Here is a 19,161-nt window from a genome sequence, read left to right as displayed (position 1 = left end):
ACTGTAACTAAGATGCACATGCACACTTTTATCTACTGATGGAGAATTTTTTAGTTTAAACAGCATCTAAAGTCTCACATAATTCATTTCCTTAAATCAAAACTCATTAACCACACTTTGTTCTTAAGCTTTTGTTAATCTGCACTGAAGACATGTGCATGCGTTAGCAGCAACAGTTCACATTTTCCATCAGACATCTTCATGAAACCCACAGAACCACACGAGAAGAACAAGTCCAACCAAAGTCTTGCAGAGAATACAGATCACTGCAGTGGAGACAACAGCAGGGTTCTACAAGTAACTAAGTATGTTAAATATATTACTTTACATGTATATATTAGATATAGACTAGATAGTATTGTTATTTATTGTTCATATAACATGTATTATATAGATACATGCTGCTGTTATGGCCATACTGAGATGCTGAAAGACAGGGTGATGAAAATATATATGTATTTGTTTTCTTTAAAGTCGTTAAAGAAGTTTAGCTTTTATTTTACCAAAAACATTAATTTCTCTTTGGGTTTTTGGTCCATCAGTATGTGGCCTTGAATTTAATGAAAAGATTAAAGACAATATATACAGATCTGATTTGTAATGAATATCCTCGGGTCATGTGGAACAACAGCTGGATTCCAGCGGATGGACTTCAGCGAGGAGTAGGCGACGGCTCTGAAAAGTTCAAACAACATGGGACCAGTCACAGTTAAAATAATGCATCTATTCCCTAAAAAAAAAAATCTACATCATCTGTGTCACAACATTTAAACTTCCTCCATTAGTTTCATATTAAAAGTCTTGCAACCAAACTGTCACAAACAAGCTTTTAATGTGAAGGAGACCAACCAGGAAATGTTCAGTTTGAAAGTTTTAGCAGAAAAGTCTCACCTGTGCTGGGTCTGTGACTCGGAGCATAGGTGTTATTATAAACACAGGTTTGATTTAGTTGGATTTCGCTTTAAATACTCTTGATAAAATCGAAGAAGTACTCTATTACTTTAAGATTGTGCCTTCAGTTAAAATAATCAGTGTGGCTGTTTGCCCAGGTTTTACAATATAGTTTATTGTTCTGGCATCAACAATACAGATCATTTATGAGGGTATTTGAGTTGTTTTTATTTTTTAGTGACTTTCCATTTTTCTGCTTTGTTGTATATATATATATATATATATATATATATATATATATATATATATATATTATTAGGGGTGCAACAATACTCGTATCGCTATGAACCGTTCGATACAGTGCTTTCTGTTCGGTACGCATATGTATCGAACAATACAAATTTTTTAATTTATTTTATCAACTTTTCTTCTGACGATGCTGTCTGTGTTGAGCGCTCAGTGGATCTGCGTTTGACTACTCCCCCTAGGCTGCACTGTCGAGCGCAGATCAGTGTTGCCAATTTAGCGACTTTGTCGCTATATTTAGCGAGTTTTCAGACCCCCTAGCGACTTTTTTTCTAAAAAAAAGTCGCTAAAAAAAGACGTGAAAGTGCATATTGATTTTACTCTCAACAAGCAGCGGGTGCTGTAACGCAGTCAGTTCTTCTTTTACTCTTATGCTGTTTTGTGGATCACAAGGTTTAAAACTACTTATAAACACACACACACAAAGTAACTCCACCAGAGTGCCTATTTCGGGTCACTAAAAGAAATTAAAATTAAAAAAGAAATTTAATTTAATTTAAGCTAAAAGAAATTTAATTTGTAGTTCTAAATAAACTCTAAATGCATTTAGGACGTTTTTTACTCACTTTATGTCTCTTCCACGATATTATTTCTCTCTCCAACAACATAGATTACAATTACATTAGCATGACCAATTATGCAAATTAGGTGATGACGTCATTTAGCGACTTCTAGCGACTTTTAGGACAACTAATAGCGATTTTCCTTACTGAGGAGTTGGCAACACTGGCGCAGATCCACTGAGCGCAGCACAAGCTAGCGAGACAGAAGTTAAGCTCGTTGCAACATGGCAAATTGAACCTCCCCCACCCTCATTCAGATCTGGCGTTTGGAACTATTTTGGTCTTCATGTGACGTATGACCCTGAAGGTAAGCGCCTCATGGACTAAAGTAAAACAGTATGTCGGATGTGCCAGCAATGCTCAATTACATGGGTGGGAACTACTGTGTTAGCGCAGTTAGCTCGTTAACGTGTTGGCCGTCCAGCCCCACACACGGGGCGATCCGCGGTAGCTCGTTAACGGAGATTTGCCGTGTTGTGGCGTTAACCTCATTTCAGATTAAGGCTGACAGCACTAGTGGGAACACAATGAATATGAGTGGAAGCAGACAAAAACAACAAGCACGCATGCTACAGACTTTACCCGAGTCATTTAGACAGCCGTTAGCACATGATTCTCCTTATGGGGACCTGATATGTTTAATATGCTGCTGAGAATATAGCCCAGAAGAAGCGTATAGTATAACTTTTATTTTGGAAAGAGCCATTTCTCTGTAATAAACTCTTTTCCAAAGATGAGTGATTCCTCGATCAGATAGATTTATTTTTTTATTACTTTGTTGTTTCAGCAACATTAAATTTAAAAACTGTACTTTTGAGTTAAAATATATATTTATAATTTTAATAAATGACAAATTAAAAAGGCATGAACTTTCTTTTTTTGTATCGAAAAAATATCGAACCATGACACCAAAGTATCGAACCCAACCGTGAATTTTGTGTATCGTTGCACCCCTAATATATATCGATATACAAAAAAACATACATAATATATTGATCTACTGTCTCATCTTGTTCTGCTCTGGGTTTTATTTTTATTTTCTGTCCCACTGTTGTGTTTCCTGTTTTATTTTGTTAGGGCTCTTGACTCATGTACATCATGTTTAATTTAACGTCCTCTGTCACTAATTAATTTGGTCCTTCTGTGTTTTCCACCAGTTCAATCACCTGCTGTGTATTTATTGTCTGTCTCCCACTGCTTTCATGTCAAGTCGTCTGTTCTACTTTCACAGCTGTCTGCTCCTTGTTCTGAGTTTCCCCTAGAAGTCTTTTTTCTTTTTCTGTGGTTTGCTTTGAACTTGTTGAATAGCCAACAATAAAAGCTTTTTTGTTTCACCTCGTAGTCCTGAGTTCTCTATTTGAGTCCACAAATTGCTTAGTACAGTGTGACACAAGAAGAAGGAAATCTCAAAATATCGAAATCTCAAGATCTCAAACGCAGTTAATCATTAATACATTGCTGTGTTGTTTGGATCACTCACTATGACATCCTCATAGTGGGAATGATTTTCTTTTCCTGAAGTGTTCATATATTTGAAGTCAATGGGCTGTCTTGTACACCAACGTGACCAGGAGACTGGAAACATTTACATCATTATAATTTCGCCTAACAATTTTTTAAAAAAAGGACATACTTTGGATTTGGGCCTCTCATTTTCTCTGGATATTTGTAATATGAACATCGACAATGCTGGTATTTCTGACCATTTTTTGGTCATGTTTGATGTTGAGCTACACCAGCACTTTGTGACAAAATATACCCTACATGGTATAGTACTGTCTTAGTAAGCTAAGGTAAGCTAAGGCCTGCATTTCTATGGAGACAAAAAAGTGCAAACACATCTAAAAATCCTCAGAGATCACTAAAGTTACAATGATTTTAAAGCAAACTGAGTTTTAAAAAGCTGCAAAACTGCACTAACACAGTATTTTTTTAGTTTTCAAAACAAAGTGCACACTTCAAATTCTTTGAAATGACGGTTAGCATAAAGGTAATGAATGAATTAGAAATTTTTGTGAAGTTCCAATGAAAAGACGAATTGTAAAATAGATAGATAGATGATAGATAAACAGATAATCAAATAACATCTCAATATTTACAACAAATATCGTCCTTATGAAGGACAAAAACACTTGTTCTGAACCATGATGGAGACAAAGAAGAGCAGCTGTACCTCTGGTCTTTGGTCTGTTTTCCTTGTCTTTGATGGTGATTTGTCCATAACTGACGTCTCCAGTTTGCACTGATGAGTAGACTCCAGCTGGATCACACTCTGCACAATAAAACACACAAAGAAGACATCAGTGCAGTTCTACATTCATACTGGCACTTACCAGTACATTTAATATGACACAAAACTATTTAGAGTATTTGCACTTCTTTTTTTATGTTGTATAAACAGGAATAAGACAAACACACATCTGTTTAATGCTGCTGCAGCAAACATCAAACAAAATGTTAAACTGAAACTGTTGGCATTTATAGGTTTATTTTGCATTTATTAGGGATGCACCGATACCGATACTGGTATCGGGTCCCCGCTACCGATACTGGTATACCGATACTGGTATACCGATACTGGTATACCTGATACCGATACTGTAAAATGTGTGTGTACTCATACTCGTAAAAGTTAACTGATACCATGAACCGATACCAACTTATTTCATTAATCAGAGGGTGGCATGTCATTTCTGTTGTAGTTTTTTATATTGGCCACTAGGGGGACCACCCGCGCTAAACAGGCACAGGGTTAGGCGAGTGAGACTGGCGGCTCCAGATAAAAAAGAGAAACTGGAGGCTGCTGTAGCTAGGCTAAACAAAATGTCAGCAGTGTGGAACAGCCAACTTTAACTCAGGTTTTGGAAAAGCGATGAAAAATGTCAAGAGAAAATCCACAGGCAGTTAAAATAACAGAGGCTCTGACTCATTTTATCGCTCTGGATGACCAGCCAATGCCGGTCGTGGAAAACATAGGATTGCACCGTCTTCTCAGCATACTCGAGCTGCGATATGAAATATAATAAATAAACAGAAGTGTTTATTTAATATTCTGAAAGCTCGGGACAGTGCCAATAGTTCAGTGATATTTTGTTAAATTACAATGTGGAGACTCCGCAATAATTTAACAGAAGTGCTTATTTTTCACTTGAAATTTTTTTGTGGTCATTTTTATTAAGATTTTATTTTTTATCGGCAGAGAATAAAATAAAACCTGTCTGCATTTGTGTGTGTGTGGTAGAAGTATCGGTTTTTGTACTCTGTATCGGCAAGTACTCAGATCCAAGTATCGGTATCATATCGGTTTGAAAAAATTGGTATCGTTGCATCCCTAGCATTTATATAGTATTTGACCCTTTTTTACTGTCATGAAAGAAGAAAACAGAACTGGAACTGAAGGTTATAATAAACCAAACAACTGATCAAAGCACTCTTTTCATGAAAACATGCTAAAATCATGGGATGCATGTATGCCACACTAACTGCAATATATATAACTGAGCTGCACTTCTTTGCAGATATTTACATGTCTTATAACTTTTGGTGCAAATAGTGATTCTCTATGCAAAAAAATGAATATTGCAATGACTACACCCACACATGATTAAAGATATTAGTCAAGACTTCTGCCATAACTTCACATCATGCATCTTCCATGATGCACAGAAAAGATAAAAAAAAGTCTGAAGGCGATGGCCTGAACGGACAATTAACTTGGTGTCTCTGCTTCAAGTATTGCGGGAGCTTTCACTTCTATAGGTGAGAGTGGAAATGTAATTAAAGCCGAGGCATGCATGCACACAGCTTTATGAATCTGATGAAAGAAACGTGTCTGCGTCCAGTGGAAAAACTGTGATGATCTCACACTGACTTCAGCCCTGTTTAAATAAAGGCTACGTCCACACGTACCCGGGTATTTTTGAAAACGCAGATTTTTCTATGCGTTTGCACCTTTCGTCCACACGTAAACGAGATTTCTAAAAACTCCGGCCAGGGTGGATATTTTTGAAAACTCAGTTTTTGCATTTACGTGTGGACGAGAAAAACGGAGAAAACGCAGAAAACGCAGCGTCAAAGGTGTGCGCATTTTTTGACGTCACACTGTGCGCCACGTTATTGTTTCGGTGAAATGAATTTCTACAATACTGTTAATGTTAATTGTTCTCTCTGCAGTGTTTAAATGCTTACATATACACACACAGTTACTGTCCCTCCACACATACGACTCGGTTCTGCTTCTATGCCCCAGCTTTGTTTACTTTTTCCCACCGAGGCTTCTAGACTTCTGATTGGCCAACATTTCTACACGGTTAGGAATATAGCGCCACCTGCTGCTTTGGCATGTTCCTAGCAGCGTTTTCCTTCATTTCTGCCTTTATGTGTGGACGGGATTATTTTTTAAAACGAAAACAGAAAATCTCAGTTTTCAAAAATACCCGTGTACGTGTGGACATAGCCAAAGATGCTTTGCTCAACAGTAATTAGTAAACAGTGTCACACTCATGCAAACAGTAATCTCAACACCTGCTGGACTCTTTTTCTCATTTTTTATCCATGATGAAGAAAAAGAAGCGCAGCTGTACCTCTTTTCTTTGACTTTCTTTGCTTCTCTATGATGATAATTGGTCCATAACTGACGTCTTCAGCTCTCACTGCTGAGTAGACTGCAGCTGGTTCAGTCTCTGCACAATAAAACACACACAGAGGACATCAGAAATTCTTATCAACTGTAATTTCACTATATGAAAAACATTGTCCTTTAATGAAAATCACTAGAAAGCATCACAGATCAAATAAGCCATGGATCACAAAGGGGATAGAAGATGCATGTAAAAAGAAAAATAATCTATATAAGAGATTCATAAAACAGAGGACAAAAGATGCTGAAATAAAGTACAAGTTATATAAAAATAGATTAGTAAATATTATAAGAACAAGTAAGAAAGAATATTACCACAAATTATTGGAGCAAAGTAGAAGTAACACACAAGAAACATGGAGGATATTAAATAGTATAATCAAAAAGGGCTCAAAAAATAAGAATTATCCAGATTATTTTAAAAAAGATAAAGATATTGTGCTTGATAAAACTAAAGACATTGCAAATGAATTTAATGATTTCTTTGTAAATGTTGGCTTTAATTTAGCAAAAGAAATTCCAGAGTCAAGAAATAATAACGACCTAAATAAACGTATTACTCAGAATGTGTCCTCCATGTTTATTGGTGCTGTAACTCATAGAGAAATAATAACATTGTGAAGACATTTAAAAATAAAAAGTCCACTGACTGTTTTGGTATTGACATGATATTAGTTAAAAGTATTATAGAATATATAGTGCAACCTTTCGCATACATTTGTAATCTGTCCTTTCAAACTGGTGTATTTCCCTCACAAATGAAAATAGCAAAAGTTATTCCAATCCATAAAAACGGAGAGAGAAGTCAGTTTACCAATTATAGGCCAATATCACTGCTCCCACAGTTCTCAAAAATTTTAGAAAAGTTATTTGTTAATAGACTTGATAAATATATTGAGAAGCATAATCTCCTAAGTGATAACCAATATTGCTTTAGAGTGAAAAGGTCCACTTCGATGGCAGTGATGGAACTTGTAGAAGGGATATCTAATGCTATAGATAATAAGGAATATACTGTTGGTGTTTTTATAGACTTAAAAAAGGCGTTTGATACGATTGATCATTCTATATTAATGAATAAACTAGAGAGATATGGCATAAGAGGGTTAGCATACAAGTGGATGAAAAGTTACCTGGATGACAGATATCAATATGTCGAATTCAATAATGTAAAATCTAAGCAGTTGAAGGTAACTTGTGGTGTTCCTCAGGGCTCTGTGCTGGGCCCTAAATTATTTATATTATACATAAATGACATATGTAGCATTTCCAAACTGTTAAAATGTGTATTGTTTGCTGATGATACCACTCTGTATTGCTCAGGTAAAAACCTAGAACAGCTTCTGACTACAGCGGAAAAGGAGTTAAATATATTAAAAAACTGGTTTGATGTAAATAAGTTATCATTAAATATAAAGAAAACAAAATTGATTATTTTTGGCACTAGACAAATGAAAAATGTATCTAAAATCAGGGTTAATGGAATTGAAATTGAAAGAGTGTACGAAAATAAATTTCTTGGAGTGATAATTGATGATAAGCTGAGTTGGAAGTCTCATATAAACCATGTGAAAACAAAAATGTCAAAAACCATTGCTATTCTCTATAAAACAAAGCATGTCCTGAACAAAAAATCATTATACACACTCTATTGTACTCTGTTGCTTCCATATATGACTTACTGTCTGGAGATATGGGGTAATGCATATAAAACGAACACTCTTCCTATTTTCAAGTTGCAAAAAAGAGCTATAAGAATTATAAACCAATCAAACTATATAGAACCAACTAACATTTTGTTTATTAATCTGAATACCCTGAAATTTTATGATTTAGTTGAATATAAAATGGCACAGATAATGTATAAAGCACAAAATAGCTTGCTTTGCCCCAGTACTCAGAAGCTGTTCAAAGTCAGAGAGAGTCAATATGACTTAAGGGGAACAGATTTCTTTAAAAAAAACAAGATAAGGACAAATATAAAGCAGAGATGTGTTTCTGTTAGAGGAGTTAACCTGTGGAATAGTTATGACAGTGATTTAAAAAGGTGTAGTTCATTTTCCTTGTTTAAAAATATGTTTAAAAATAGAGTATTAGAAAAATATATATATCAAGAATGAAAAGAGCAAAAAAAAAAACAAAAACAAAAAACAGAAAACCTCTTGATTCTTTTGCTTTGATGTAGTTACTTACTAAGGTGGTGGTGTTTTTTCTTGTTTGTTTGTTTGTTTGTTTTGTTTTTGCTTTGTTTGCCTTCTCTCACCCCAACCGGTCGCAGCAGATGGCCGCCCCTCCCTGAGCCTGGTTCTGCCGGAGGTTTCTTCCTGTTAAAAGGGAGTTTTTCCTTCCCACTGTCGCCAAAGTGCTTGCTCATAGGGGGTCATATGATTGTTGGGCTTTTCTCTGTATCTATGAAGCGCCTTGAGGCGACATTTGTTGTGATTTGGCGCTATATAAATGAAATTGAATTGAATTGAATTTTATTATTTGCTTCGAGCCCTGTGTACAGGAGCTGCATGCTAAAAGATCTTTTGTTAAAAGGGTTGGCGTAATAAGCAAATGCTTCAGCCAATACCTTTTGATTAGCCTTGTCTCATGCTTTCTTGCTTTGTGGTAAATCTTTGTTCTGTCTTCACTGAGATATTTGAATGCTAATCAATAAAACATATCCCAAAACATATCACAAATCACTGCAGACAGTCATTTAAGTACTGCTGTTAATATTTTGATTATGATGCAAAATTATTTGATCCCCTTCTTTTGTCTCCAGTATTCAAACTGGACATAATGAAAAACTAAATGTCTTAAATCAGCAACTAGCAGTGAAACAGCTGCTTTAGGGAGGACCTAACTGTGCAGATGATGCAGGCACCTTACCCCAGGTACAAATAAGACAGGATACAAGAACCGAACAGTTATGTCTTGTTTTGAAACTGAAAACAGAGCTAAACCCCCGCCCCCCCAAAGGATTAAAAGTAGGCCATATGGGTAGTGGAAGCATGCAGCTTCTGCAATCTATGGCCCACAATCATCAAAACAGGTCTGTGGTCCCTACAACAACCAGAACACTTTGTGATGTTACGCTAGTGCTGTGTTGATCTTTGTCTTGTAATAGCAGGCCCTGTCTCCTTATCTCTGCCTTCCTGTCTGTGACCTGAAAAACAATCAGTTTGTCATCTTGAAGTATGTCTCAACTCTTTGAAAGCATCTCAAGGACAAATAATGCTGCAGGATGAGCTACTACTGACAAAGCCAGGCAAAAGATGTTTCATTTGGGCAGTATAGGTTAGAGGAGGTTTTATCAATCACTCTTGGCATACGGCTTGATGCCATTCATATAGAAGAGATAGTTCAGATTTGCTCCTTTCCATAGTCAGGATCTGTAGCCAGTCTTGTTGATAATCACACAAAGTTATAACAGCAGTGTGGACAGGGCACCTTGAGAAATCCCGCATTAGATGGTGACTGATATTGGCTTGATTTCGGCTCCATTGTTGTTTGTCACTGAAAGTAAAGGGCAGTATATGGCTCCAGTTATTGCTATTGCTTGCTTATGTTCAAGGTAGGCTAGGCATGATTAGCCTGGGGACCCTTACTGGATCTAGACATCCTGGGGGGGGGGGGGGGGGGGGGGGGGGGGGAGTCAAACCCCTGAAGTTCCAAAGGTGAATATGGTATCCAGCTGCTATATATGCTTACTCTGTGAATGAAGTAAGACTAAAATTTGAAGCTGAAAAGAGAGAAACCCTGAAATCTCCTCACCTTTAAGTTTCCTGTTAACTAGTCGTCTCACCAGCAGAACCAGTACCACCAGTAAAGTCACAATACAGACCGATCCAACAAATGACAACGCAAATAGAACTGGAGGAGAGAGTGATGGAGGAAGAGAAGTAGAACGAGGAGGAGGTGTGGATGTAGGTGGAGGTGTGGTGGTGTGTTTCTCTAAAATAAAGCAAACACAGTCATTAAGTTGTCATCACATTGTGAATGTTGAAACCTGCAGAAACACAGACAGGTGAGTGTGTCACCTGTGACAGTGATCCAGCTGGATGGAGACTCTCCATGACCGCTGATGTCACACTTGTAGAGGCCTTCATCAGACCTGGAAACATGCTGGATGGTCATGTGACCTGTAGGCTGCTTCCTGATGAGGGAGCCATCTTTATAGAAAGCAGCTGGGAGGTTGGAGGGAGTGGTCTTTGTTTTACAGAGCAGAGTGACGTCATCTCCCTCCATCACAGGGAGGACAGGACTCTGCAGGATCACTGATCCACCTCAACACAGAGACAAACTACAGCATTTCATCCATTTACACACAGCTTCATCAACACTAACTCCACACACTCAGCTTACCAGTGACTGTCAGGTTAACCATGTTACTGATGGGACCCTCTCTGGACTCACACCAGTAAACTCCACTGTCAACTGTGTCAGTGAGACTGATGTTACAGGAAGAGCCATCTGGTTTTCCCCACCCAGGTCCACACTCACTACTGATGTCTGTGCTTGTGTTTCTCCTCAGAGTCCATCCAGCAGAGCTGTCGTCCTCCTCACAGCTCAGAGACACAAACTCGTTTTTAAACAACTGAGAGCTGCTGGGACTCACAGTCAGACAAGCTGTGAGAGAATTTATTACACTCACTGTTATTGTATCATGTGCAGGACGTGCAAGTTCTTGTATTTCATGTGAATATTTCCTTAGTAATGTAGCAGAAAAATATAGAAACACTCACATACACTGAAAAATTTTTCCAAGGGGGTTTGCTTACCTTGTGTTGATGCACAGATGAGCACAGATGTCTGCACTGCAGAGAAATTAGCCTGTTAGTTTTAACTCTGGTTGAGGTCAGATGACATATTTAAAACACAGGATAACGCCGTGTATCGAACTTTCTTTAAACTGGACCATAATTTGCATATTTGGAGAAGCTGGTAGAACCAATGAGTTTTTCTGGCATTTGCTAGATAGCTTGGTTAACAAGATGCATTCATAAATTACAATAACAATAGCTATTCCCCCCTTGGATGTCTGATAACCTTTATTTCTCCTTTCTGAAATGAGTGCTTTCTATTTATTTCAGACCTTTCATTTTCCATTAAAAATGATTAGGGTCTCATCTGTGCCTATATTTCACTACGGCTACACTTATCAAACCATGCTATATATTGAGGTGTCTAAACTGGTCATTAAGGATACGGTGGAGCTCAACAAAGGCCGTTTATATGCAGGAAATAATTGCAGAAAAAGACGTTTCCACCTCTCATTCGAGAAGCTTCTTCAGTTCTAGGATCAAAAGGTAGAGAGTCAAAGATTCAAGCTCTATAGGAGCTTCTCGGATGAGAGGCGAAACGTCTTAAAGCAACTTAAAGAAGTCCAGACGCTTTTCTCTCCGAGCTCGTTAACTATGATGACCTGGATGACTGAGAAACTTCACAGACAGTCTTGAAACACTTCAACATGCAACTCCTTCGTTGTCTTTTCATTCAGCTGAATATTAAACAAAACTGCATCCATCTCCTTTCTATCTAGTTTTGTCTTGTAACATACAACATGTAGGATTTTGGAACAGGTTAAGGACTGAAATACACCTCAAATGCTGGAATTAATAGCAGCTTTTAAACGACTTCATATTTTCTTTGCACACTCGACTCTAATTTCATTTCATTGCTTTGACATTTCATGGCCTGCCTCTTGCATTTGTATCTCTCTTTTCCTTTTTTCTCTTTTTAACACAGAGGAAGTTGTCTGTGTGTCCTGTTCAAATCCATGAAGTCATATCTGTGCAGTTTGGACATCCTCACAGTTACATTTAGGGATGGGTACCGGTATCCGGTGCCATGATGGCACCGGTTCTGACATAAACGGTAGTAACCAGACTGAAAAGCAGCGCACATTTCGGTGCTTTTTTTTCCTGAGCTGTGATACACTTTAGATTCTAGCCAATCATTTTAAGATTTCCGAGGATAGTAGGCGGGTCCAGGTACGTACGTTCTTTTAGAGCAGAGCTACAGATTAAAAATGCTGTCTTCTTGTTTGATGGCAGATACTCCCTTCACCCTGGCCAAAAAGGCTAAAATGACCAAAGAAAAAGTGGAAAACAGCTAAACATGAGAGGTTTTTGGACAAAGTTTGTGTTTTTTCCATTGTTTAAGCACTGCTTCCAGCCAAGAGTGATACCATATATGCCCTATACCTGCAGAAAAGGTTAACATTGTTATCTTTTTACAAAAAAACAGCTGAACATGAGAGGTTTTTGGACCAATTTTGTGTTTTCCATTCTTTAAGCACCGGTTTGAGCACCGTTTAAGCACCGGCACCGTTTCAAAAGTACCGGTTTGGCACCGGTATCGGATAAAACCTAAACGATACCCATCCCTAGTTCTTCTACAAATCATCACATTCAAAAAAAAGTTGTAACCAGTGAATTTTTAGTGTTTTGTTTTATAGTTGACCTCTTCTGGACATTTCCACTTTGTTATTATCCTGAGAGCTCTTTTCTTCTTTCTTAAAGTTTATGCCTTTCATTCAATTTGTGAAAAAGACATAACAACAGTAGACACACACACACGCACAAAGGAATGTATTCATCTGTATCTACAAAATTTATAGAATACACCAGCGTTTAAACCACTTATTTTCTTTGCACATTTGACCTTGATTTGATGACACTTTTGAAACTTTTGCTGAGCAAACCTCCTTGCTCAGATTTGGTTGATTTGATTTGGACTTTAGTTTTAACATTTAATTAACAATTAAAATGCTAAACATGTATTAACTTTCAAGTTTGACCATCACATTTGTTTTCCTCATGCTGATCTACAAGCTCACATTTTATGGTTCAATTTGTCTGGCAAATAAGTAAAAGCTTACTGTCCATTTTGTACAACTTTGACATTAGTAACGTCATTTTTATAATGTAGACAATATTTAATAATTAATTATTTTATAATATAGACAAAGAAGATTGTACTTACAGAGCAGGCAAAGCAGAGTTGTTTGTATCATCGTATCATTTAGTCGTATGAGGTTCAGACTTTTTCTTACAACAGTTAAGCCCGCCTCCTTCCTCTTTGAGCGTTACAGTGTAGTGTGGTTTTCTCTCATCACTACTTGAGGTGCACAGCGGGAAAATTATAAGAATATTGATACAGTTTTCAAGAATGTTACTATTCTATAGGAAAGACAAAGAATCTGAACCACTGAAATAAAAGGAGAAAAGATGGAGATGCAATTAACGGAAGCAAGTAAGCGAATGTCTAAGTGATTTAGCAGATTCAACTGTCATTTTGACCCTGACCTTTAGTCAGGTTGTTAGTCAGGCAGCACTTCTTCAAAACCAGAACTTTAACACTTTAAGACCTGCCATAGAACCAAGTCCACCAGAGCTTATATTATATTTTTACATGCTGTGGAGCCATTTTTGGGAGCATTTCAAGTTGCTATACATCAATACAACCATTATAGCCTAAATTTTAATAATATGTCTGCATTAAGTGCATAGTAATTAAATAAATTGCAAAAAAGTGCAATAAACTACAAAAAAATTGAAAATCGTTTTTGTTTTTTTAACATATATTTCTAGTTAGAGAAATTTAAGAGGCTTATCCCTCAAAACTGTAAATACAAAAAAGTTGCACAAACTAGTTTCCTACCACAGGAAATTTATTTTGAGTGTCTTCATAGTTTTATTTTTGAAATACACCAATTTTTATACACTGCAGGAAAAACGAAAATAAATATTATAGTGCAAATTTGCAAAAAAACAGCATCTGCATCAAAATAAACTATTTCCAGCAGTGCAATATGAGTCCTAAGCATCCCAGAAACGACACAGAAAGTCATAAAGTCAAACATAACTTTTAAAAACACCAGTATAGGCTCATGAGGCCAGGATGGTAAAAATCTACATTTCATCACTTCCGGTTTTGGGCAGGTCATGGCGGACAAGCGATAGTTCGCGCTGATGGACGTCGGAAGTGTTATGAACAGCAGCGGATCGGCAAAGCGTGTTTCTGGAATATTATGTTTTTGTTGCTGCAAGTGCTTTTTATGCAGTTTTTGCAAAGCTATATGTGGAAGGAAACTGTGACCGAGGACAAGCTGATGGCATAATGGCATAGGATGTAAGTACAACAAAGTTTCATATGCAAAAAAAATTATTGCGCTAGCTTACGTGGTTGCAGAGCTACCGGGATTTAAAAATAGTTACGCAAAACGGAGCGTGCTGCTCCGACCGGTTTTAAAGGGTTAAAAAAAGTATTTTACATGCCAAAAAACATTTGTTTAAAGGTTCTTTCCTACAATTTTACTTCTTGTTGACATTTTTGAAATACCTTTAGTAAAATGTCTACCAGAAACACAGTTTTCTGTAATTTTGCCACCATGTATGTAACAGATTAAGATCAAATTGTGGCACATTTAGGGAAACATATTTTTTAGGCCTGTCATGGGGTAACTGTGCCCTCTAGAGGACTAATACCGCACATGGCCTAACTCCCTCTTGTCTGATATTGTCAGAAATTTTATTTTGCTGTAACTCAATATATATTGAAGAGCATATAAATAAACCGACAAACCAACAAGGGACAAAGGGAAACTCACACTCAGAGAAGTGCAGGCAGCTGGGGAACACAGAGGCTGTATCCCAATTCAGGGTCTGCAGCCTTAAAGGCTGCATTTTAAGGCCGATTACGTCACAGCGACGCGACGAAGGCTGTCCCAATTCAAAGGCTGCTCGAAATGCGGCCCTCAAATGCGTCCTTCATTTCCCTGAAATTTAAGGACGTGGCGGTGTAGACTTCGTGGCCCAACATATCCCAGAATGCATAGCGCGACGGTGGGCGTGGATAATTTTACCGAAAAAAAAAACGGCGGATGAGGGGCGCCTGAAGAGTAAACTTTAAGTAAGTACTGAATATTATGTCACTTATTTATGTGCAAATGTTTAATAATGAAGAACATGAAAACATTCCTGTTGGCCACATGTCGGCAAAGTTATGTGACATTAGTGACGTTTGTACTAACTTGGTTTTAAAGCCTTTACTTTAAAATAAACGCCGTTCAATAGCTGAGCTTAATCTTACAGAGAATGATCAAAGCTCATGTAGAAACAAACAAACAAACGAACAAAAGATTTTCTCCTTCATTTCTGTCAAACAAAGCTGTATGAAACGTTTCTAGCTGTTAGTATCATGGTTGCTAGGCAACCTGGGCTGCGCAACGGAGGCTAGACCGTCCCATTTCACAAGCCTCGCACTTCCGGCCTTAGCGGTCTTTAAGTATGCGGCCCTTGAGGACCGTTGAGGCTGCGTACTTTAAGGCTGCAGACCCTGAATTGGGATACAGCCAGAATCAGACATATAGAGGAAGCAAAACTGAACACAATGAACACAGGGTGAGAGACTGTCAAAATAAAACAGGAAGTATGACAAACATGCAGACAGAGATATGAGGACAACAAAATGGGGAGACAGAGACAGAATACAGATTATGGAGACAAGAGTAACTAAATGAGAAACGTGGAACACACTGCACCGTAAGAGAAACTAAAGACTACAATCTGTAAATATAACATGAGTAGAAAACAACTAAGAGAAGCTGAACCACAAATGACACTAAATCAAAGAATATAAATCCATTCATTCTCTTTCACTTATTCTTTTCAAATTTAGGATCTGGAGCGGCAAATGGACGAACTTTGGACAAACTGCCCGAAATGGGTTGACAGAGACAGTTCAGGGATTTTGTCCAGATGGATTAATTGCATTAAAATTTTTAATCGTGATGTTGGCGTTAGCGTTGACAGCCCTACTTTGTTCGTTTGTTTTTTATTTATTTTTATTTTGCGAGCTGGTTATTAGGTGCTGATCCAGCCAGAGAATCCCCCGCCATCCCGCCCGTCTACTCCATGTGCAGTAAGCAGCAGGCGCACCTCCTAAATGCACCCTTACTCCTTGCAAATGGCCAATAGAAAACCGTTCGGTGCCTATGCAACCCCTATAATGTGCTGGCATGGTGTCGGGGCTGCAGGGGTGCAAACAACTTATTTTTTGCCGATGCCATGATGCCGCGCCCACCACAATGCCACCCTGGGCAACTGCCCATGTCAAAACCCACTACTGACAACGGTGGACTCGTGCCTAATAAGCAAGGAAATGCTGCAGAAAAGACACAATAGGAAACTGCTCTCAAGGTGCACTGTAGGATAGAGCTGTGCAGGAAATGCGATTCTATCATTGTGGAAATTCAAGGAGGAAATTCAAGACAATATTTTTTTTAAACGTGAAGTGTAGTTTTGGTCTTTTTTTTTCCTTTTGCTTCTGGTTCAGTGAATTTTGGTTGGAGAGTGACGAAAACTGCAGTTTCAACAGGTTGATTGTTTATTGCTTAAGATGAATGGCCAAATGGGAAGTTTTCATCCTTATGAAAAATTGTAAAACTTATGAAAATACTGTTAATAGTTCATAATGACAGTTTGTGCTTGTTTGTGATGAACAGTAAAAGTTAAGAATTATAAATGACTTCAAGCGCACATTCAAGCCTGTGAGACTCATTTAGACACTAAGACACACTGATCCCAGTATGTCTTTGCATGTGATTGGCCAAATGGTGCATTAAACAGGGACGTTTCTCCTAAAATAATCTCTTGCCACCCCTAGTTTTGCATATCAAAATATTGTTTATTAAATTTGTGCCTTGCTACAATTAATACTGAATATATTGCACAGTGTTACCACCCTCAACCATTAAAAAATGGTTCAGCCCATAGTGCTTTATCTCTTGCTGTCAGTAGTTGCTATGTAGCTGCTAAAACGCCACCAAAGAAAGTCTCCAGGTGGAGAGGTGGAATGATACACCCACTGCTGTCAGGCCTGCAGGGTTTCAGCTTGTAGTGTTCTCCTCTTTTTGTGGAAGACAAACAATGTTTTGTTTTGTTTTTGCTGGCAAATCAATTGTTTAGCATCTTTTTGTGACACCTGATTGTTCTCATAATTTTCGTTTTAGTAGTATTTTTAAATCTATGTGCAAAAAACACGAAAGGCATTAGCTGCTTTTTTAGGTAAATAGTTGGATATAACTGTTTACAAAATTTGTGCATAAGTTTTTAAAACTGACAATTTATATTTGCATTTTAACTTATGGAAATTCTTACTAGAATTTTATGTTCAATGTCAATATAGAATTAAGAAACTTGATGTTAAGCAGAAAATAATGATACCAAAGCGAAAAAAAGAAAAAGAAAAGTGAAATACAAAGGAAAAATCAAAATTAGTCAAAATGACCCATTATGCTCTGGACCCCAGAAGAACCCAACAAATCATGAAAAGGTTTAAATTAGGTTTACATTATCCATCCATCCATCCATCCAATCGCTTCCGCTTATCCTTTTCAGGGTCGCGGGGGGCGCTGGAGCCTATCCCAGCTGTCATAGGGCGAGAGGCGGGGTACACCCTGGACAGGTCGCCAGTTTGTCACAGGGCCAACACACAGGGACAGACAACCATTCGCACTCACATTCATTCGCACATAGTGACAATTTGGATTATCCAATTAACCTATCCCCACAAGCTGCATGTCTTTGGACGGTGGGATGAAGCCGGAGTACCCGGAGGGAACCCACGCAAACACGGGGAGAACATGCAAACTCCACACAGAAAGACCCCGGCCTGATGGTGGAATTGAACTCGGGACCTTCTTGCTGTGCGGCAACAGTGCTAACCACCGTGCTGCCTGTTCGACACAGTTCGACTGTTCGCATTCTGTTCTGTATTATATCCGCCCCCAGTTCGTGTGTTGCATTATTGTTATTGTTATTTTTTATTTTGATTTGGTTCGGCTTCCCCTCCCCCCAGTGTGTCTTTGCTTCAAGTTGTGGAAATGAAAGTTGCAGTTGGTTGAATGCGGGTAGTGATGAGCTCATATTATCTTTTTTTTATTGGTGGAAAAATCTTTCATGAACCACCCCATGTTGTGTAGCTTTCTTAAGTACTTGTGTATTATATAGACAGTACATAAAATCCAAATTCACATTTTATGTAACTGAAATGTTTAATTATGTGGGCTAAAGACAATAAAGTTATAGACTATATGTGCATACTAACTGCATATGATTAATTTTAACCATATATAATGCATCTTTGATTTCCATACCACCCTCATGCCACCTTAAGAAAATTTCTGTAGACCCGCCCCTTGCACTAAAGTCAGGGGAGGGACTTTAGTGCCTTTAGTTCTTGTTGTTGTAATGTCATGTAGAGTCAAAGTTTGTTCTCTGTGCCATGGATTTAACAACTTTCCTCTGCTTTTTCTTTTCCACATATGTTTTGGGATTTGTTTCTGCTCTCGATGGTAAGCTGAACAGCACAAATATACGTAAACAAGTTAAAAAAATTATACAGCAAAGATGTTTCACTGAAATTTTTTCTGATCAAGCTGTGCTTTCTGTAGTATATTGACTGTTGCTCTCATAAGTAACTCAAATAACCTTTTCTCTGATGTCTTCAAAATTTTTATTATAACCCACAGATCTCAGTAATTATTAAGATCAGTAAAACCAAATAAGTGCATGAGGAAAGGCGTCTGAATAAGCTATTCGTGCTTCTTTCCTCTCTCCTTCTGTAATGTACTTTCTCTTAACGGAAAATGGTTTATTTAGGGTTTTACAATGTTTTCTATTTCATTAAACACTAGCAGTGTCTGCTAGTACTTTTTTTCCTCTACTACTTTCGACCCTTATCTACTGGATTGACAGAAATAACAAG

General features: G+C 37.7%; 1 protein-coding gene across 1 annotated transcript in view; it reads right to left on the bottom strand.

Annotated features, from left to right (window-relative positions):
• LOC148103569 (uncharacterized) overlaps nucleotides 1-13,405 on the bottom strand; it is a 126,586-nt gene extending 113,181 nt beyond the window's left edge. Inside the window, exons 1-4 of the mRNA XM_087838737.1 lie at nucleotides 13,375-13,405; nucleotides 11,169-11,204; nucleotides 10,753-11,016; nucleotides 9,217-9,233 (exon numbers count right to left, since the gene is read on the bottom strand). Of these exons, the coding sequence (XP_087694863.1) occupies nucleotides 9,217-9,233; nucleotides 10,753-11,016; nucleotides 11,169-11,204; nucleotides 13,375-13,405 (348 nt within the window). The remainder of the gene's footprint in view (nucleotides 1-9,216; nucleotides 9,234-10,752; nucleotides 11,017-11,168; nucleotides 11,205-13,374) is intronic.
• Between the last annotated feature and the right edge of the window lie 5,756 nt (nucleotides 13,406-19,161).

The sequence above is a fragment of the Neolamprologus brichardi genome, chromosome 3 (genome assembly GCF_056152115.1).
Source record: "Neolamprologus brichardi isolate AB-2024 chromosome 3, ASM5615211v1, whole genome shotgun sequence".
NCBI lineage: Eukaryota > Metazoa > Chordata > Actinopteri > Cichliformes > Cichlidae > Neolamprologus > Neolamprologus brichardi.
Note: the sequence above shows the minus strand (reverse complement) of the source record. Positions and strands in the feature narration are given on the sequence as shown.